A 21,963-nucleotide genomic window follows, 5' to 3' on the forward strand; every position below is an offset into this window, starting at 1 on the left:
TTGCAGATTTCCTTGTCAGCAGTTCCCCTGCCTCAGGGAATTTAGATTTAGAAAGGTGACAATGAGGCTGGAGATCCAGCCTATGTTCCTTTGCATTGGACCTCAATTCCCCCCAGATGAGATGAGGACAACGGACAAGTCCCACACCCCTGATGCGACCTGACAGGTAACAGAGGAACCTGAGCTCAGCTTCAGATTAGAGGAGACTAGAAGAATTTAGATAGAAATGAAAAAAAAGAAAGAAAGAAAAAAAGGAAGAAAAATCTATTTCCATGTCGCAAATTAAAAATACATTGAATGTGTAAGATTTCTTAAGTACATAATTTCTTTTTTAAAAAAGAAGTCAGGGGGCTGGGGATTTAGCTCAGTGGTAGAGCGCTTACCTAGGAAGCGCAAGGCCCTGGGTTCGGTCCCCAGCTCCCAAAAAAAGAACCAAAAAAAAAAAAAGAAGTCAGTTTGAATACATTGAATTTAGGATCATCCTGGGACAGAAGACAGCAAGGACAAGAGTGAGTAAGAAGGTGATGGGGATGCTCATTTTGGCTACCATTTCTCTCTCCCACTTTAGCTGGAGCACCAACTCTATTATATACGTATGTACTCAATATACTATTAACTAAGAGGTTTCGGATGCTTTGCTTTTTTTTTTTCAAGGCCACTTTAACTAATGAAGAGAAGAGGCCCAGGAAAAGGTGTTTTTCACGGAAGGTCATACAAGTCCATCATGCAGCAACCCTCAGTAGCTTTGATTCAGGGATCAGGAACCCATGCACATCCGCTGGGGGCCGGGGGCGCTGCCCGGATACAGCGGCCCCTCGCTGAGCTGTTGGGCTCTGTGTACTCTGGCTCAACCCCACAGCCTCAGGGAAATCACCAGGCGCCTTCAAACAACATCCCACTGGGACAGGAACAGACGGACAGCCCAGGCCAACTAGGAACTAGAAAAGAACATCTCTGTGAGGGTGAACACCCAGACGGGGGGTTAGCTGCAGCAGCCCAGCTTGCTGCGAGCCTCCCAGTCAAAACCTTCCTAAAACAACCCTTTGGCGGCCTTGGAGTATAATTTAATCTTCCTTTGATGACTCCAGATCTCACCCTGCCTCAGGCCACTCGGAGAACATCAATAATTGCTGAGTCCAGGTGGTAAGCCAAGAGGAGGGGCTGGGACAGGGTACATCAGCTGACCTCGCCTTGAGGTAGAGGGAAGAGCTGGTAGACACTGCAATAGGAGGATCCCAGCCCTAACTTGGAGGCTAGATGCCATCTTTAAGAAAGGGGCCCAGGAAGACAATGGGAGACCTCAACCAGACAAAGCAGAGAACCCCAAGTGGTCTCTTCTCTGACCCCACCTCCCAGAGCAGGTGGAATAGGGCATCTCCCAGGGGTCCCTGGAAATAGTGACAGTCGGCTAAAAGCAAGCCAGTCATGGCTTAAAAGGCAGTACAGGTTAAGCAACTTTGTTAAGAAAGAAGCAGGGGTTGGGGATTTGGCTCAGTGGTAGAGCGCTTGCCTAGCAACCGCAAGGCCCTGGGTTCGGTCCCCATCTCCGAAAAAAAGAAAAAAAGAAAGAAGCAGACTTCATAGAAAACTCTGATTCAAACCAGAAGCATGAGTGAATGCTGGTAATCCTAGTACTTGAGAGGAGGCTAAGGCAGGAGGATTGCTGTGAGTCTTAAAGGTCAGTCTGAACTATGTAGTGAGATCCGGACTCAAACACCCAAAGAGGGGAGGAAGGTGGAGAGAGGAGAGAGAAGAAGAGGAAGAGAGGGAGGGAGGGAGGGAAGGAGGGAGAGAGAGAGAGAGAGAGAGAGAGAGTGTGTTTAGATGATTAAGGGCAGAAATGGACTTGAAGCCACACCCCTGACCTACTTCCTGCTGAGGACCCTAAGCTAGTTAGTGCACAGCTCCCTAACTGACAATGCTAACAGTAGGACCTGCCGAAAGTGTCCACCAAGTTTCGAGTTGGCTGCTAGACCCTGTCTTAGACATGTGCGTAGGAGAACAGACAACCACATACACAAAACTCTCTGCCTAGGTAGGCTCTGGGTGAGACTGAATGTATTGATTCAGTTTGTGTTGGCTTGTTAAGGTTTCTGTTTTACACAAGAAGTGCACATTGTTGGGTAATTAAACTATACTCATAGAAATAAACAAAGCCATCGGGACTGTAGAGAGAAGCCAAAGAGCAGCTGGGGGGCAGTAAGTCCACAGGTAGATGGAAGAATGGAGACTCAGGCAGAGATGGCCCTGGGTTTTCCTCTACAACCATAAGGATCAGTGCTTGGGACTTTCTGTCTGAGTGTGCCCTAACATTCTCCACGAACCTACTCGGGAGCTGGGCAGGAAAAGATGGTGGGTGCATGGCAGGAACGGTGCCTCCCATGCCCAGAAGCACCGCTCTCATCGGTTGCTCTCAGCTCCAGGTCCTCTGAATCAGCTCGGAGGCTCTCTGGACCCTCAGACTCGAATCCCTTCCCAGATTCTCTCTTAGGAAACATGCCCTGGGCTACTAAGCCCTTTGTCCAGCCAGCAGCTCTCTAGGCTCAGCCACACTCCACTCCCCAGCCCCCTCTCCACCCTCTCAACAGCCTTGGCTGAGGCAGCCCTTTCGGGAGAGCTGGGCTTGGTGGGTGCACAGCATTCTCCCTGCCGGATGTTAATCTTCCAAAGAAAGTCAAACATTAGCCCAGGAAACAGCTTATGCCTTATATAAGGCACCCCAGGGGAGACACAAACAGCTTGTTAGAGCTGAGCTGTCCTACCACAGCAGCCGCCGGACCCTAGGACAGAGCACGGGCCACCGCCGCATCCACCTCCAGTCCAACTGGATCCAGCTCCAACCACCAGGTGAGACGGGATTGAAGGCCCCCAAGTCTAGCACCCAAGAACACCCCAAAGCCGGGCCCTGCTTCCTCACTGTAACACTGTAATTGGTCAAATCCCTAATGCCTTCAGGGACCTGCTTGGACTCTACTGATACTCCAGCACAGGGGACTTACCCCAGGGAACAGCAAGGAGGCTTTGAGCTTGAGGAGATCCTTCTTAGCCCACACGAAGCAATCAGGGATGTGTATTATCCTCACCCTCCCCCATATCCAGCCTGTGCAACCAACATCCCAATCCGGACCTTTGATTCCTACTATGTGGCCCTGTGCCCACATACCTATGACCTACAAGCACAGGGGACACATGCCTGCATTCACGTGGCTTTTGCGGTGCAATTTTTTTTTTTGCCCCATCCCCTCGCGGTGCAATTTAAATGTACACATACCACTGCACCCACACTGGTATCCCATATCCCTCCATGCAGCTGGGTACAGCTTTATTCATCCACACACCAGAACCCTCCCATCTTCACACATGCACGAAACACGTCTCCACACATGTGTTCTCACATATGCAACTAGGTACATCTTCATGCATGTGGTTCTATGATGCTCCACAAGCCTACATATAACATACACCCACATATACACACACCTCTTCTTGGCCTGATGCCTTGCCTACAGTTTTGGTTCATCTTGCCTGGTGCCATGACCTTCTCCGAGATTCTGGACCGTGTCGGAAGCATGGGCCCCTTCCAGTACCTGCATGTGACCTTGCTGGCCCTCCCAGTCCTCGGAATAGCCAACCACAACTTGCTACAGATCTTCACAGCCACCACCCCTGTCCACCACTGTCGCCCGCCCCCCAACGCCTCTATAGGGCCCTGGGTACTCCCCTTGGACCCAAATGGGAAGCCTGAGAAGTGTCTCCGCTTCGTACATCTGCCAAATGCCAGTCTTCCCAATGACACCCAGAGGGCCACCGAGCCGTGCTTGGATGGCTGGATCTACAACAGCACCAGAGACACCATTGTGATAGAGGTAGGTCTGGCACCCTCTCTCCCTCCCCTCACCTTAGGTACTACCATACACTGTGCGCCACTTGTGGATAGAAAAGGCACAGGGGCCTAGGTTTCCTTGGATTAAAGGACAGGGAACTGGGCAAAGAGGTAGGGTCCCAGCGCTAACACACAAGAACTGAGCGGTTTGATGGCTTCATGCTCAGAGGCCAAGCATTCTTTCAACAATCTACAGCATGGTATTGAGCTCCGGGGATTCAAAACTGTACAGCCCCTCCTCCTACAAGGGTGTTATTGAATGACTTGTTACCTGATGCTATGCAGTGACCTTGGACTGTGACTTTCCATCCTTGGACCAGTTATAGGGACAAGAAAGGAGGAGCTTGGGATGAAAGCTCTCTAAAGAAGCATCCCTGGAGCTAAGAGTGGAACAGCAGGCAAGGGGTTAACCAGACTAGAAGAGGAACATTCCATCCTGTGCAAAGCTTTGCAGGACTGGGGGTTGGGGCGGCTGGGTAGTAGAGGGATTTCACATTGCAAGGGTTGAAAGGTTCCTGGGTAGATCCAGAGGGTGTCAGTCACCCACATAAGTGTCTTTAGGGTCTCACTTCTCAGTCACCCTCATGCAGTGGCTGAGACTCTCACCTATCATTTCCAGGAAGTAGAGTTAAATCAAATCCTCCAATGAACTGACAGGCCAGTTAGGAGACTGTGATGGGAGGAAGATTGGGAACCCAGAACTGGTGTTTGCTGAACGTCAACTGACTGTCAGGCATATCTGAGTCTCTCCGCAGGGCTCTCTGGTGTGTGAATGTATAACGCTGTCTTTTTTGCTGTTGACGGTTAGGCTCCCAGAGCCAGGGAAGAGAGGTGACTGTTCAGTGTAATACAGTTTCACAGCTGGATTTTAAAGCAAAATATCCCTCAGTACAAAGTTCAAGGGGAGCTTTAACCAAAAGATCCCAGAGAGGCTTCATAAATGGACACCCTGTGATCCCCACAAGTGCAGGATCCAAACATTGCTTTATTAGAAGACCTTTGCCTTGCAAATACAGTCCCGGGTTATCACCCTATGGGCCTCAGCTTCCTGGAACCCCAGGGAGTTTGGTCCCTTTATCTCCATTTCACAGATGAGGAAATAGAGGCCAGCCCTGAGTTTCTTCTGTGGGTAGAGGTAGGATTTGTATCCCAGACCATCTACACCATCTACATAATTATCTGTGCAGTTAACAAATATTTATTCTCTATAAAGCATTTATTATACAGCAGACCCTGTTCTAAATGCCTTGCAAATACTACCAGTTTTGAACTTTTTGATAGCTATAAAGTAATGAGTATTCAAACCCCATCTTTCAGATGGAAAGACTGAAACCCAGAGAGGTTAGGTCACACCATGAGTAAGTGGGGCTGGGGCTGGGCATGAGAGCTGGGCATCAGAGCTGGGCTCCTGAGTACAGCATTTGTTACATTCATGTCCTCTAGTCTACCTCTCTTCCCTGATACATCCATTATTCTTCAGTTGTCTTTCTCCTCTGTGCCAATCATAGTGTTCAGAATACGAGTATCCAAAACATTAGGCACATTAGTGTTACAGTGTAGAATGTTGAGGCCTCAAAGGCAAAGAAGCCATTAGTTTCCCAGATGCTTACCATCAGAGGGGCCACAGGTACTACCCTGTAAGGGTCTGCAAGCTTCCTGAGACAGGACTCACTCCTGTGTCCCCAGCACCTGGAATAAAACCTCGCAAAGCAGGGGGATAAACTTTTGTGGAAGGAATAAATAAATGTTCCGTAATCTTAAGTTTCTGCAAACCCAGCAAAGAGGTTTCTAACCAGCACAGGGGTAGGAGGTCCTAGAGGGCTTGTTGGAGTCAGCCATGCTTGCTCTGAACATAAAAGAGAAGGGGGAAAGTAGGGAGTGAGTCCGAGTGGGCAGTGTGCCCTGGATATGAAGCTCAGAATGCTAAATGCAAAGTCACGGACACATAAAGACTGAAGAATAGAGACATGGAGGCTACTGGACACGGGACAGGAGAGAGCAGCAAGAGGGCCTAGTGTGGTCGCTAAGGCAAAAGTGTGGCCTCTCTAACAAGGGAAGAGGAGTCTTTAAGAGTGTGACAGGCTCGCTCAGGTGACCTTATGAAGAGCCTCACTCTGCGGGACACAGAGTGGCCTGTAGAGACAGTTTTAGTCTAGCGGCAGCATAAGCTGGTAGTGAACTGCACAGGACTCCAAGATGTAGGTGCAGGTAGATGGAATGGTGGGTTTAGACAGCAGAGAACAGGGAATTGGAATTTATGGGCCCTGGTGGCTAAACAGATGTGGGAGGTAAAGAGCAGATAGGAAATCAGAGACATGCCCATAAGTTTCCCAATGTATGCATGACTTGCTGTGCATCTGGGAAGATAGTGCAAAGGAATAAGAAGCACCACCCATTACTTCCAGAAACATAGAACATAGAACAAACAGCCTAAAGAAAAAGGCGGGCACAGTGCCTCCGGTAGGAGATTGAGGCCAGCCTAGGCTAAATACTTCTAGGCCACCCTGGGATATACAGGAAAATCCTGTCCTGGAGGTGGGAAGAAGGTGGAGAAGGAAGAACTGAAGAAAAAAAAGGGCAGACTTACAAGGAATCGTGAGACGTTCTCATCAGGAGCACGGTGTGTGAGCTCCTAGGTACCAGAAGGGAATAGGTGCACCCATGAGTTCACTTAGATCCTCACAGCCCTCTGACTTCCGCCTTGTATCATGTTTACATAGATGAGGAAACTGAAAGGTAGATCACTAGCCAAGGTACAACATTCACACAGGCTTAAGTAGAGAATTCAAGTCTCTAAAGTAGGACTCCAGAGGCCATGCTCCTGAAGGCTACACAGGACCCGACCTGTAATCCATCCACCCTGCACCCCACTGAGGGAACTGGGTGATCTTGACTTATCCACAGATGTCCAACCTCACCCTATAGTAACTCCTCCAGGACAGGGACAGTACTCTCCCACCTCTATCTGCCATCACAGGACTAGGTATTCAGTAAGTGATTAAGCAATGCTAACCACAAGATAAGCTCCACCTGCATCTACAGAGACACTGCTGACCACTGGGAAGCAGCTTCCTTTCCAGGTCACTCCTCAGGTGAGCTTCTGGAAGCTGTGCCAAGAGCAGAGGTTAGGGGCCCTCATAGCAAGTCAAGCTTCAATTCACCTCTGTGCCAGCCAAATTTCCAGTCACCATTCCATTCCTTGAGATGATATGAGTCTGCACAATGCAAGGGGTCAGCAAATCCTCAGGGGGCTGCACCCTTCTCCATGTCAGACCTCATTTAGCTCTGTATTAAGCTATAATTCCCTGAGGACCTTGCCATGGCAAGCCTATAAGAAGGATCTCTGCCCTCCCCATCCACTGGAACGTTAATGACCAAACAGAACTAGAAGAGCAAACACAGAGCACCCTGATCTTCTGCTCATTCAACCATGGCAAATACAGGTTCTGAGTGCTTAGGATGGGGTAGGGTGGAGTTCTGCCTCCCATGTGAGAAGGGCGATCAGGACTGTTCAGGAACTCTAACTAGGACATCAAGAGGAAACAAAGACCTTTCTTGTATGTCTGGAAAGCATGAGAGCCTGGATGCTGAGCCCTGGGTTCCCTGGAGCGCAACTCACATACACTGAAGCTCAGCTGATAGTCACTGGGCCTGAGCCCAACCTCAAGTGAGCAGAGTGCCCCCTTCTAAAGCCCCTGGCCTTCCTCTCTGGGTCTTGTACCTTCCTGTCCTCCTCCCAGTGCCACAAGAAGCCCATGATCTCTACCCCAAGGAGAACCCTTGCAGGACCCCTGTTCAACCACCTCTGACCACCCCTATCCTCCTCACCCAGATTCAGGACATGTATCCATCTGTCTCTTGTGTTCAGCCCCAGTCCTGTTTCACATTCCCACTGGCTGCTTGCCACCCTGCTGCAGATACTCTCTTCTCTTACGTTTTTCTCAGCCTCTGACCTAGCTCCCTACTAAGGACTTGGGATTTCACTCTGGCTACATTTCTGGCCAGCCTGACCCCAGTGATAGCCTCTATGTAAAAAGCTCCTGATCATCTTCAAAGCTCACTCAGTGGACACCTACTGTGCGCAGGCCTGGAGCTACTGCTTCACTTCCCACACTTTTCACTGTGAGCAAGTCAGGTATTATCCTTACCAGAACTGTCTATTGCATCATATGTCACGTGCCATTGGGCATATGACAGAAACAACAACAGTAACAATCAATAATAGTAATTACCATGAGTTGAGTGCACAGAGTCTTCCAGATTTAGGGCGAGGCATCCTTTCTTCCTTAAATCATTCACAGATCCAAGAAGCAGGCATCAGATACCTACAAAAACAGCTGAGGGGGCTGGGGATTTAGCTCAGTGGTAGAGCGCTTACCTAGGAAGCGCAAGGCCCTGGGTTCGGTCCCCAGCTCCGAAAAAAAGAACCAAAAAAAAAAAATAAAAAATAAATGTTTAAAAAAAAAAAAAAAAAAAAAAAAAAAAAAAAAAAAACAGCTGAGGACTCTGACCACATAGAACTTAAATATCCGTCCCAGGGCTGGAGACATGGCTTCAGTCAGTGAAGTGCTTGCCACATAAGGGTGAGGACCTGAGTGCCATCCAAGCACTGACATTGAAAAGCTGGGTGCAGCAGTTCTAGCCTGAAGTCCCAGCACAGGATGAGACTGGAGGATTCCCTAAGACTAAGTAGTCAACCAACTTATCTGACCAGGAAGCTCTATGTCCAGTAAAAAGCCCTGTCTCAAAAAAATTGATGGAGAGCAATCAGAAAAAATACCTCTGGGAGTTGGGGATTTAGCTCAGTGGTAGAGCGCTTGCCTAGGAAGCGCAAGGCCCTGGGTTCGATCCCCAGCTCCGAAAAAAAAAGAACCAAAAAAAAAAAATACCTCTGATTTTCACATGTGTCTGCACACAAACATGTACACCCATATAAGTGTGCACTGGAGCACACATGCACACATAAACACACACACACACAAATATGTACACCCATATAAGTGTGCACTGGAGCACACATGCACACACACACACACACACACACAAATCTATCCCAAAATGCATAACTCCTAACCAACACAATTTGTATCCAAAGATACTTGGCTACTTGGCTTGTCCTCTTTGGTCCTCATGGCCCCCAATAGTTCCATCAAGGACGTAAGAATGCACAGGTCCACGCAACAATATTCCCTAAGGTCTGACCTGGCTCCAAAGGTAAAGGTAAACTGTTTGATTCCCTAACTCAGATGGATAGGCACATTGTTTGAAGTCTTGGTTGAATCAGCTTTCTCTACATGCAGCAAGAAGCCCATTCTTTGTTGAATTATAGGCTGCCTCCTGAATGACTTGTGGTGACTATCATCCAGTCTCCTTACCTCCAAGGGACTTCTTTGGCCACTCTTCTTGCTGCCCTAACTCCCAAACCTGTATCTTTGGACCTTGACCAGGCAGCCCAGCAGGCTCTGACCTGAACACAATGCCACGGTTGGCTATGCTGTCTCACAGAACAACAACTCCCATGTTTAAGCCTTCTTTCTGGCAGCCCAGGGCTTAGAACACAGTACACAGTGGGGCTTCTGGGAGTTGTGGTCCTGGTTGAGGACATCAGTAGATCTTGCAGACCTGAGCTGGAGTCACTGCCTTGAAATGAACCAAGCTACACTTGAGCAAGCTATCTTTCATGGGGGTCACAGGTTCTCTGTGAAAATGAGATCTTAGCAGCACCAGCTTTGTGATGCTGTTCTGCCTTGGCTTGCAAAGCTGCCTCCTGGGCAGAGTAGCCCTTCTCTTTCCTCCCTCCCATCTTCCTGCTGGACTAGGTCGTGCAGAAAGACAAGGCTGAGGTTTCTGTCCTTTTCTTCTGGAGCCAGCTCCTTGGGGCTTAGTTATGCTCTAAGACTGAGGAAAGAAATCCAATATAGGACTAGGCTATGAGGAGCAAGTGAGTAGGTTATGGAGAACCACCAGGAGCTGATGGAAATTACAAACCTAGGCCATGCCCAGGGCAGAAGAAAAGCACTAAGAAGCTAATATCTGTTTTCCTCCAATTAGCATGTTACCTTTCCCTCTCTGGGTCTCATCAGTAAAAGTATGTATAATAGACAAGTCCTGTTTATTTATTCATTGATTATTCATTAAACAAACGCTAATATATATTATAACCAACTATTCTGACTGTTGCCAGGGATAAAAAGCAAAGTGAGATGCCTTCTGTCTCCAAGAGGCTACAGCAGGTAGGAGAGGAAGACAGACAGATGAACAGCTAAGATGCTCCATAGCACTGGTTCCTGATGGTGGCAGTAAAAACATCTAGGGAGACAAGGAACCCTGGGAGTCAGGCTTCTCAGACATTCACCTCACACATGAATTGACCACCTGGAGAAGCCCCTGACACTTGGAAAAGATTATCAAACAGACAACATTCCTGAGTAAGGGGGTCCTAACACATGAAAAACAGCAAAGGAATCGTTTTTATAGACTCAGAGTAAAACATGACAAGATCCAAGGGCTGCCCCAGCCTTTGGAGCCCCAGCCAAAGGCAACACAGAAAACATTCCCGGTGTCTTGAATATTCGAGCCTTCTGCTACAGGCTACACCAGGACCCTCTCAGGGGCTTTGCTCATGAAGTCCTACAGAACGCATCCAGGATGCTCTCTAAACGCTTCCTCTCTCAGAAACTTGGGTGCCTTTAAAAATCCACCCTATCGCTCCACGCCTGCCTCCCTCATCTATCCCAAATCCCTCTCTCATCACTGCCTATCAAGCCTATAGATGTTTCACACATAGCAAAGATGCAGTTTATTCATTTCCAGCAAAATTCTCCAGACCCGGTAGCTTAAAACAACAGATTTTATTATCTCACAGATTTGGAGATTAGAACCCCAAAGCCCACAGGATCGGTGTGTGCTCTACAAAGGCCCTGCAAGGGGTCCTCCCTAACTCTTCTAGTTTCAGGCGGTTGCTGGCAAGCCTCAGCATTGCTTGGCTTGTGTGTCCATCACTCCAAGCCCCGCCTCCATCCTGTCCTGTCTGTCGTCCTCTTCCTACAAGAGTCTACCCTGCCTAGCATTGTCTCACTGCCCCCCACAGTTTGTGTTGCCCTACAGGGCAGTGACAGCCACATTTTCCACTTCTGATGAGCTTTGTCACCCGTGAAATCTCTGAAAGCAATTTGCAGTGTAATTGAAGTATGCTTTATTTTTAATATTTAACCAGTAAGTCTTTTCTTTAAATTTTCCTGAAAAGCTTAAGACAGAATGCCATAAAGTACCAGAAGCCTCTCTAGACACCCCGCCATGCTTCTCTTCCCTCCTGTATTCTGTCACTTCCTGCTATACTGTTTCCTCCTCTGCCTTCATGACATACCATGTAGACTCCCTTCCCTGTTAAAAAATGTTACTGGACTTGTTGGCTCACTTGAAGCTAGCCTGAAGACCTGAAGTTCTCATCCAACCTCCTCCTGCCTCACTTCCAGAAGAAAAAGGTAGAAAAAAATAAAACTCTCCTGGGGCTCTGTGATCTCTCCCCACATTTTACTTCCAGAACACTCTTGGAAGGCATTTGTCGAGAACATTCTTCACTTCATTACGCAAGCAATTCAGGATGTCTGGAGTGAAGAATGTGTGCTGGGATTAGCAGGAGATTAGAGCAGACAGGTTGACCAGGCCAAAGCATAGCAGGCCTTAGAAATCTCTCAGCAGGGGAGTGAGTGTCTTTACCTAGTGGACCAGAGGGAACCAAAAAATATTCTTAGCACAGTAAAAACCTAAAAGCCATTCATGTCATTGGAAAAAGAATGGGAGAGACTGGTCATGAGCCTGTCACAGTAGTCTTTTCTGAGACTGTTTTCTCCCCTGTGAAATGAATGTAATGTAGATGCTGTGAGGGTTGGAGAAATTAAAGTATAGAAAAGCTCACTTTTAGGACAGTGAGCCTGAGTAAACATCAGTGGTCACTATTCATTCAAGGGCGAGATGATGAGGACTATATTAAGGCAATCTGATGAAATAGAGGGGTTCAGCAGTTGAGAGCACGCCCCTGCAGGAGGACCTGGTTTCTATTTCCAGAATCCCCCTGGCAGTTCACAACCATCCATCCTTAGCTCGGGTTCCAGAGGATCTGACATCCACTTCTGACCTCTGGAGGTCACACATGTGGTGCATACACACATATGCAGACAAAACACTCATACATATAAGATAAATAAATCTTAAAAAAACAGACAAATCCAGATTCAAAAACAAACACACTGGGTGTGGTGGCACCACCTTTAATCCCAGCATTCAGTGGGCAAATGCAGGTGGGTCTTTGTGTGTTCTAGGCCGAATTTGTCTTTGAGTTCCAGGACAGCTAGGGCTATGTAAAGAGACCCTGTCTGAAATATATACAAACACAGGGCCAGCAGAGTTTTGATCTGTGTGAGGCAAGAAAGAAATGCACTTCAACACAAATCAGTAGTGGGTGTTGGTTCAAATTTCTAGATCAGACCCCAGACAGTTTATCCTAAGCATATTTAAGTACATACAATTTTGGAAACTTTTTCTGGTGACAATTAACTCAACCTTATGCAGGCACAATAAAGATTAAACAATGAGTACATCTAAACTCTTTGCAAAATACATGGGATCTCTTCCATAAAAATGGGTTCTTACAGGGGCTGGAGAGATGGCTCAGAGGTTAAAAGCACCGACTGCTCTTCCACAGGTCCTGAGTTCAATTCCCAGCAACCACATGGTGGCTCACAACCATCTGAATTGGGATACAATGCATTCTTCTGGTGTGTCCGAAGAGAGCGACAGTATACTCAACATACATAAAATAAATAATCTTTTTAATTTAAAATGGGTTCTATAGATTGAGAAACAATGTTGAAGACAAGGGTTTAGTACTGAGGTTCCCAGCCTTCCTTTAATACAGTTCCTCCTGTTGTGGTGTCCCCCAACCATAAAATTATTTCGTTGCGATTTTATCACTGTAATTTTGCTACCGTTCTGAATTGTAATGCAAATATTTGATATGAAGGATATCTGCTTTGTGACCTCTGTAAAAGAATGTCCTTTGGCCCCCAAAGAGGTCACGACCCACATGTTGATAGCCACTAGTCTGAGGAAAAGGAGTGAAACAAGACAGAGTGTCTGGGGGAATCAGGCATGGCCTGGCCCTGCAGACAGCACAGGTCACTAGGCTATCAACTACATACATTCTCAGCCTCCTGGGTGGAAAACAGGTTCTATATGTCTTCCTTTGAAGAGATAGCCCTGCGTGTTTAACATTCCTGGATTCTCTAGTGCATATCTGTGAACACAAGGATACCATGTCCTGTACAGGATGGGAGGAGAGGGGGAGGAGTTAAAAGAGCTACACCAGGCATGCTCTTCTATGTGGAATCTAAAAAGGAAAATTCTCCAAATAGAGTATAGAATCATATTTGTCACAGGCTGGGGACTGAGGACATTGGTGTGGAGTAGGCACAGAGAAGTTACTCATCAGTGGATACACATTGGGGCATTTTCTTTTTCTTTTCTTCTTTTTTTTTAAGGTTTACTTATTTTATGCATGTGAGTTCACTATCATTACCTACAGACACACCAGAAGAGGGCATCGGATCCCATTACAGATGGTTGTGAGCCACCATGTGGTTGCTGGGAATTGAACTCAGGACCTCTGGAAGAGTAGCCAGTGCTCTTAACTGCTGAGCCATCTCTCCAGCCCTACACATTGTAACTGAATGAGCAGAATAAGCTTTGAGTTCTGTTGCACAATGGTGTTACAATGGATTGAATATAAAAACTAAAAGAGGAAACTTTAAATGTTATCAGCACAAAAAATATGAATTAGGAAAAGGAATAGTTAGGTTTCCTTAGCACCATTTAATCACTGCACATACATAAAAAACATGGCAGTGTTCTCCACACAAGTAACATAATTGTGACTTCGTGGATTGAAAGTCATGCAAATTGCAAAAACAAATATTTTTAAAAGACAGGGCGGGGTTGGGGATTTAGCTCAGTGGCAGAGCGCTTGCCTAGCAAGCACAAGGCCCTGGGTTCGGTCCCCAGCTCTGAAAAAAAGAAAAAAAAAAAAAAAGACAGGCCTACTATTGAGTGCGTATGGAAGCTTACGAAGAGTAAAAGGACAAGTCCTGTTAAGTCTGAGATGTTCATGGGATGTGATCCAGGGAGTGTTTTCAAGAAGGCTGCAGACTGATAGTGTAAAGGCCAAAAGAGATGTGCTGCAGAAATCGATTTGGGCTCTTTAGTATAAAGTGTCATCTAAGCCTTAGAAATAGGTGACATTGTCTGGGGAAAGTCGATGGAGAGAAGGATCTAGAGGGAGTCCTGGAGAGGCCATACAGTCTAGCCAAGGAAAAAGGAGCCAGGGATGGGGATGCAAAAAGCAAGAAGAAAAAGGAGCGAGATGGAGGGAAGCTGCCAAGGGTCAGGTCAGCTCAGGATGCAGAAGGTCTGTGGCCGTGTGTGACAACGAAGCTGTAACAGCTTCAGTTCATTGGTCAGGGCAGAACTGAGAACTGTGTGGAGGATGGGCGGCAAGAGAATTTGAGGGAGTGGAGACAGGAAAATTAATGCAGAAAACTGATGGAAAAGCAAGGAGGAGAGAGAGAGAAAGGGGAGAGAAAGGAGGGAGAGACCGGAAGATTAGACCTTAAGAGGAGGAGAATTGATGTCAAGGATATAGGTGGAAGGACTGGCCTTGGATATATGGGGGGAAGGAAGATGCAAACCGTGCTGCAGAACACAGATGGACCTTCCATGGAAGAGCCTAAGGGCAGATCAGATGGACCTTCTGTGGAAGAGTCTAAGGGCAGATCAGATGGACCTTCCGTGGAAGAGTCTAAGGGCAGGTCAATAGAGCAGTTAAGCAGCCTTTGTAAACCACACAACACTTGATCACATACACTTGATGTTGTCATCACACAACCATGGGTCAAGGACCCAAGGAATCCCCACAGGCAGAAAGAACTGGTGCTTAACGGTCAAAGACCATGCTCAGGGGAGCCAAGGGTGTGTGTGTGTGTGTGTGTGTGTGTGTGTGTGTGTGTGTGTGTGTGTGTGTGTGAGCATGGCTGGGGGAACTGGACTCAACTGAACTGAGCTGGCCCTGACTTGCTTTTGTGCAGTGGGACTTGGTGTGCAGCTCCAACAAACTGAAGGAGATGGCCCAGTCGATCTTCATGGCAGGCATACTGGTTGGAGGACCTGTGATTGGAGAACTGTCAGACAGGTAAGGGTTGGAAGCACATTCCACGTACACCCCCTCTTAACTCTGCTCTACCCATGTTTCCCCAAAGAAGCAAAAGCTTGGGGAGATGGGAAGGGTGTGCAGACACCATTCCCTTGCCAGGCCATAGCCTTCTCTTTGACCCAAAGTCCTCACTTGAATCATCCGGCCTCTCTACCCAGGTTTTTAAACACAGTCTTGTGGCTACATAGCGTAAACCTAGGGCAGATGGGTGGGTTAAAGATATGTGGTCTTTTGACCTCTGCTCAGTCAGCTAAGCTGAAATGGAAGAAATAACTCATTAACCCAATGCTCCTTCTGCAGACGTGTTGGATAATAGCAATTACCAGCAAGGCTCTGGTGAAGGAGTTATTTGCTCCACCTGGCCCTTGAGGAAGGATTGGGGGTTGCCTTCAGCCCTTTGCCCCAAAGCCTGCAAAGTCACTCAATTTGGCAGATGCACAGGACTAACCTGGCCCTTCCTCTCTTCTGAGCTGCAGGTTTGGCCGCAAGCCTATCCTGACCTGGAGTTATCTCATGCTGGCAGCCAGCGGCTCTGGTGCTGCCTTCAGTCCCAGCCTCCCTGTCTATATGATCTTCCGATTCCTGTGTGGCTGCAGCATCTCGGGCATTTCTCTGAGCACCGTTATCTTGAGTGAGCCACGTGGAAGTCTGAGGAGGAAGGGTTTGGGGAGCACCAGGCAAAAGCTGAGAGAGTAGGTTTGAGTCAACCCGGAGACCCTACCTCTGGTTTCTCAGGATCCTTCTGAATTTAACATCACAAACATAATGTCAGCAGCTATGAAGCTGTAGGACTTGCCTTGGGTCTGGGTACCTTATGTAGGCATCTGATCCACTGCAGGACGTACACAGAAGTAAGTGACATGATGAAGCTGAGGCACGAAGCAAGGGAAGTCACTTGCCAATAGAAAGACATTAAAAATGAACTGGGGAGGAGAAAGGCCCGGGTTTGAGTCCTATGTCCTTGGGTTTCAGGGGCAATATCTACACAATGGTGATAACTGAACCCTTGGGAGCAGATGAGGTCAGGTAGCTACTGGGAGGAAGAAGCTGATACGACTTCACAGAGAGGTGCCTGGCGCCTGGCAAGACCCTAATCTGGTCCTTGGGCTCCTCCCACAGATGTGGAATGGGTACCCACCTCGATGCGGGCCATCTCATCAACATCTATTGGGTACTGCTACACCATTGGTCAGTTCATTCTGTCCGGCCTGGCCTATGCCATTCCTCAGTGGCGCTGGCTACAGTTAACCTCGTCTGCTCCCTTCTTCATCTTCTCCTTGTTGTCCTGGTATGTGGCCCTCTGATGTGTCCTCTGTCCCCAATTCCACTGGGGACAAATTCCATGTCTAACCTGGCTATCCAACCCATCTGTTCCCAGCTCCCTTGTGCCAGAGTCAGGAAAGGCCCTCTGGGGTTGCAGGGTTACGTGGGCTGAAGCACGAGAGAGCAGGCGTGGGGAACACTGGGGGCTGCCTGCAGCTAAAGAAGGGCATGGGTTGGGATGGATGGGAGGGGCTGGCCCAGCATGAGCACAGAAGCCTCAGCTTCACATGGAAAAGCATAGGTGTCCGTGGGGATGGCCTAAGTTCTACTTGTGAAGAAGAAAAGAAATGGTCCAAACATACGGACCCGATGGTGAAGCTAAGAACAGAAGTGGGAGGCTGTGCAGGCCAGAGGATTCTGAGGGATGAATGTAAGAGATACTTTTAAGTTTCCTCAGGTCTGGGAGATTTTCAGATTTAAAGTACAAAAGAATACCCAAAGTAGAGTCTCAACTTGGAAACCTGTGAAAATCAAGGTGGTTTGGTGGGAGAACCAGAGGAGGCAGAGAACTCATTATCAACCAGTTCAACCCAAAGCCATACAGAAACCCAGGAAATTAGCCAGCGTAACTCACTACTGAAGCTCCAGAAGCCACCAACATTCCAAGGAAAAGCTGTGAAGTTTTAGAGTAACTATTTATAAACTATGCATAAGACCCCAATCCGGACAGTAATTAACCTTCTCTCTGATCTTCTGGCGCCTCTATTTGATGGGAGCATTAATGTCCCTATTCAAAGATGAGAAAACTGAGGCTCAGCGAAGGTGACATGGAAAAATACAGACCTGAGATGGAACTTGAACTAGGACATGAACATAGAATTGTCAGAGACAAATGGCAGTCTGAAAGTGATGGGAGATGGGACTGGAGTGGGGGCAGAAACAGGTACACAAGCTGGGGTGGGAGCAGACAGAGTCAGGAGACAGAATAGACCGTCAGCAGAATACAGGTGAGAGCTCAATGCTCTTTGTCCTGTGACTTGGGGCAGGTCGCACGCACGCTGAGCATCAAGATTTCTCCATAAGACGAAGATGATTTTGCCGATTACCCTAAGTTTTATAGGGTTGGCCTACAGGAAGGCTTGTTATCTGGGAGCCCTTGTGTCTGAGCGTCATTCTCAAGGAGATAAGGCTAGAATCCTGGACTCAGCCATGAAACATGAGTGAGAGCAAGCTCACAAGACTGTCAAGGCAGAAAGGGAAGCTGTAAATCCATGAGAAACAGACTCAGAAAGCTGAGGGCAGGGGTCTGAGGCCAGGTGACCAATGTCCATCCTCCCAAGGCCCTGAAAGAATCCAGACCAAAGAAAGCTAGGGAAGTAGAGGTGAAGAATGGCCTAGCTGCCCAGCCTCAGGTTTGCCACTCCTCCCTAAGCTGCACTGGCCTTAACCTAGCCCCTGAGGCTTTTTGCTAAGGAAGACACTCAACACCAAGAAACCTAGGTTGAAGGGAGAGAAAGGCTTTTTAGAAATAAGGGGAAGAGTGCTGGAATTTGTCCTAACAAGAAGTAACCTAGAGACAAAGATGGGCCAATGTGGAGCTCCACAGAAAGTGCTTTAGTCACCTCAGGCTCTCAGGGCCTCCTACCCCATGGCTCCAGATGCAGATGTCTCAAAAGGGACTCTGGAATGGGAACCACTATGTTTTGACTCTGGCCCCCAGGTGGGTACCAGAGTCCATACGCTGGCTGGTTCTATCTGGAAAATACTCAAAGGCCCTGAAGACACTCCAACGGGTGGCTACCTTCAACGGCAAGAAGGAGGAAGGGAAAAAGCTCACCATAGAGGTAGGTGAGAAGGGGTTGTAGCTGGGGCAGGACTACATATCTGCCTCTCTTGCCTCTCTTTCCTTGGCTTAGAGCTATATCCCATCTGTTCCCCTAATGAATCTTCTAGAATAACTAGACCCGAACCTCCTTCCCTTCCACAAGCGAGGCCCACTAATAGCATCCATCCTTCTCCTATGTCCAAAGGAGCTGAAGTTCAACTTGCAGAAGGACATCACCTCAGCCAAGGTCAAATATGGCTTATCTGACTTGTTCCGGGTGTCCATCCTTCGTCGTGTGACCTTCTGTCTCTCTCTGGCCTGGTAACCTGCCACCTCTTCCTACTCATGCCCTGCACAGGGCTGATGAACAAGGAGGTATCCATCAGGGCAGAGCTTAGGGTACCTGCAAAAGAAATCAAGAGAATGCCTCCTGGGAGCTAAGGCCAGCTTCCATCCCAGACGTCCCACATTCAGCTGAGAGGGCCTGCCTCTCTGAGGTAGCACTACACCATACAGGACATGTGCTCTGGATCTTCCAGTGCCATCTGGCGATAGCACTTTCCCCCCAGTCAGCCTCTCTGTCACTAAAACCCTCTAGCCTAGCTCACCTTCGGGAAGCCCCCAGAGTAGAGATGACCCCGCAGGCTGCTGACTTGCAAGAAGCAATTGTGTGTCTCCCACGCTTCCTCTTCTGGCTGATTCTACATCTTCCCCAAAGTCTTTTTGTGACCTGGTTGTGAAACCATTCTCCATCCTAGTCTTTCCCAGTTAAATTTGTCCTGCGCTTTGAGAGAAAGGAGTCGCCTACTCACTGTTTATAGCTTGACTTTCACCTTTGCCTCTCCAGATAATCTATTTCTACTGAACAAAAATAGGTCATTTCCTGCCTCCTCTAGCTTTCTGAAAATATCTCCAGTCCTGTTATCCTATGGGCCCAATCTTGGGCGACTTTGCCATGAACACCCTAGACCTTTACCATGCCAGACATGACCAATCGATTCCAGCACTTTTCACTGAGCTCAGACACAATCTCACAATTGTACTCAAGCAGTATATATGAATCAGTCATAGATGCCACAATAATCAAAACTATTTTCATCCTGGTAATCCATAGATGGCTGTGGGAAGAGACCTCAGCTTGGCTGGAGGTACTGACCAATGCCTCTCTGTCTCTCAGGTTTTCTACTGGTTTTGCCTACTACAGTTTGGCTATGGGGGTAGAAGAATTTGGAGTCAACATCTACATACTCCAGATTATCTTTGGTGGGGTTGACATCCCAGCCAAGTTCATCACAATCCTCTCCTTAAGTTATCTGGGCCGGCGCATCACTCAGAGCTTCCTCCTGCTCCTAGCAGGAGGGGCCATTTTGGCCCTCATCTTTGTGCCTTCAGGTGAGAGGTTACCCTAGGACCCTCTGGAAGAAGCTGCCACCAGCTGGAAAGTGAGCCCTCCTCCAATTTACTGTGTTGGCCTAGAACAGATTCCTATTTTTTGTAGGGCTCCAGTTATTCTCCTAAGAAACAATTCAATTGGCCTACATAACAAAACATTAGGAGTCTTTACCTAAAAATATTAGGGTTTTTTACCTTCCACTTTTCACACGAGCTTCAGGAAACCCAACGTACAGAACCAAAGTTTGCTAAGGAGTGAGAACATTCAGGTGCTTGTGAACACCAAGACCAATCCCCTAACCCCTTCCCATGCAGAAATGCAGCTCTTGAGAACAGCACTGGCTGTGTTTGGAAAGGGATGCCTATCTGGCTCCTTCAGCTGCCTCTTCCTCTACACGAGTGAGCTCTACCCTACAGTCCTCAGGTAAGTGATGCACCTGGGTCAGAAGCTAACAGACGGGACTGTAGCATCCTCCTCCTGCCCTCTATGCAGGGGTCCCAGGATTGTCCTTTAAAAGTCTTCTACACAAGCTGCCAATCTTTTTCTGCACCCTCCCAGGCAAACAGGTATGGGTATCAGTAACGTGTGGGCTCGAGTAGGAAGTATGATAGCCCCACTGGTGAAAATCACGGGTGAACTGCAGCCCTTCATCCCTAATGTCATCTTTGGGACCACGGCCCTACTGGGAGGCAGTGCTGCCTTCTTTCTGCTTGAGACCCTCAATCGGCCCTTACCGGAGACTATCGAGGACATACAAAACTGGTGAGCTCTCTGCCTCTGGAACCCGTGTCTTCCCTTTGAGCAAACAAGCTAGAGCTCCGGGCTTTTCCTAAACTCTATGTCCCTAGGCACAAGCAAGTCAAGAAAACAAAGCAGGAGTCGGAAGCAGAAAAGGCATCCCAAATAATCCCGCTGAAGACTGGTGGATAGGACCCTAGCTGAGAACAACAGAATCCTCTTTCCTGGCCACAAGAGACTGATCCCAAGCAGTACCCTTCTGGAGTTCCTTGGGCACCTTGGGGGTTGGGGAAAGCCCTAGGTGGGCCCATGCTCTTGGAACAAAAACTTCTGAGAGTTCAGTAAAGGTGTTCTACCCTCACCACCTCCACCAAAGCCCACAACCCAGACCCGGCCTGCTCACAGCTCTAGCCATAGGCTTCCCATACTCCTGCACTCATCCTCCCTGCAGCCCAGCCCTGCCATTCTTCTGTCAACCCTTGCCATATTGGCCATTTCCTCCATTGTCCCACCTCCATTTTCCTTGAGATCCCCTAGCAGTTCTAATGGTTTCTTCTTACCTTGCCCAAACTCTCTCCTTGGTGGGAAATTTCAATAAACCACAATGAAGAACTCAGGCCACGCTTCATGGGGAAGAGGGCTGGCCATGATGTGGACACGTGAGCACACACATGTCCATTTGTACCATATGAACACAGAGATATGGGAACCCAGCTACACGCAAGCTGGCCTGCTATGAGCACATCCATGTGTCCTAGTCTGCTTGTGCAGGTATAACGAACTACCACAAGCTGGATTGTCTAAACAACAGAACTGTGTTGCTCATAGTTCTGGAGGCTGGACAGTCCAACTTGGATCAAGGTATTGGGCATTCAGTGTCTGGTGAGAACCTTCGTATTGTCTCCCCAAAGCTGGTTCCCTCTAGTATTTTCACCAGGCACCAATCCATTTCCTGAGAACAGAGCTGTGTTTGCTTTCTATCACCATGACGAAATACCTGAGGTAAACAACTTAAAAGGAAGGTTTATCTGGGCTCTCAGTTCAAGGTTTTGGTCCATGCTCACCAGGCAGTGTTGCCTCAGAGCCAAGGCAGAGCATCATGACAGGTAGCACTTCATCCTTCTCCAAAGGTTTATATTCCCAAGGTCTGCTAATCAAATACTTCCAGAACCCTACAGATTAGGGTTCCTATTGCTATAGTAAAACACCATGACCAAAAGCCACTAAAGGAGAAAAGGGTTCATTTCATCTTGCAATGTTCAGGTCATACTCACTGTGGGAAATCAGGGCAGGAACTCAAGGCAGGAACTGAAGCAGAGGCCACAGATTGCTTATTGATGGCTCCTCTTTGCTTTCTCAGCCTGCTTCCTTACACCAGCTAAGACCACCAGCCCAGGGGTGGCATCACCCAGAGTGGGCCAGGCCCTGCCACATGACAATCCCCCACAGGTTTATCCACATGCCAGTCTTAGGGAGGGCTTTTTCTCCATTAAGATTCCCTCCTCCTAACAGGACACTTAGCTTGGATCAGCTCTGTTCAAGCATTCAGCAGTGGCTATTGCGACTATATAGGACACGCCAACCTACTCTGTGGACTC

At 48.1% G+C, this 21,963-nt stretch overlaps 2 protein-coding genes across 9 annotated transcripts in view; one reads left to right on the forward strand and one right to left on the reverse strand.

Moving 5' to 3' along the window:
- Nucleotides 1-3,145, reverse strand: part of Slc22a25 (solute carrier family 22, member 25) — a 159,826-nt gene extending 156,681 nt beyond the window's left edge. The window contains exon 1 of one of the 2 annotated variants that reach the window (XM_087610902.1): nt 3,000-3,145. The gene's annotated coding sequence lies outside the window, so the exon portion shown is untranslated. The remainder of the gene's footprint in view (nt 1-2,999) is intronic. The other variant, XM_087610930.1, reaches the window with a different exon arrangement.
- Slc22a8 (solute carrier family 22 member 8) lies at nt 941-20,980 on the forward strand. Of its 7 annotated transcripts, none has more exons than XM_087594140.1 (12): nt 941-1,143; nt 2,768-2,847; nt 3,510-3,866; nt 15,022-15,125; nt 15,623-15,777; nt 16,266-16,434; nt 18,130-18,253; nt 18,440-18,555; nt 19,412-19,626; nt 19,942-20,050; nt 20,186-20,389; nt 20,476-20,977. In XM_087594140.1, the coding sequence occupies exons 3-12, from the start codon at nt 3,534-3,536 to the stop codon at nt 20,555-20,557; spliced, it is 1,611 nt and encodes a 536-aa protein (XP_087450266.1). In that variant the 5' UTR covers nt 941-1,143; nt 2,768-2,847; nt 3,510-3,533; the 3' UTR covers nt 20,558-20,977.
- The last annotated feature ends 983 nt before the right edge of the window (nt 20,981-21,963 follow it).

The sequence above is a fragment of the Rattus norvegicus genome, chromosome 1 (genome assembly GCF_021556685.1).
Source record: "Rattus norvegicus strain SHRSP/BbbUtx chromosome 1, alternate assembly SHRSP_T2T, whole genome shotgun sequence".
Taxonomy (NCBI): Eukaryota; Metazoa; Chordata; class Mammalia; order Rodentia; family Muridae; genus Rattus; species Rattus norvegicus.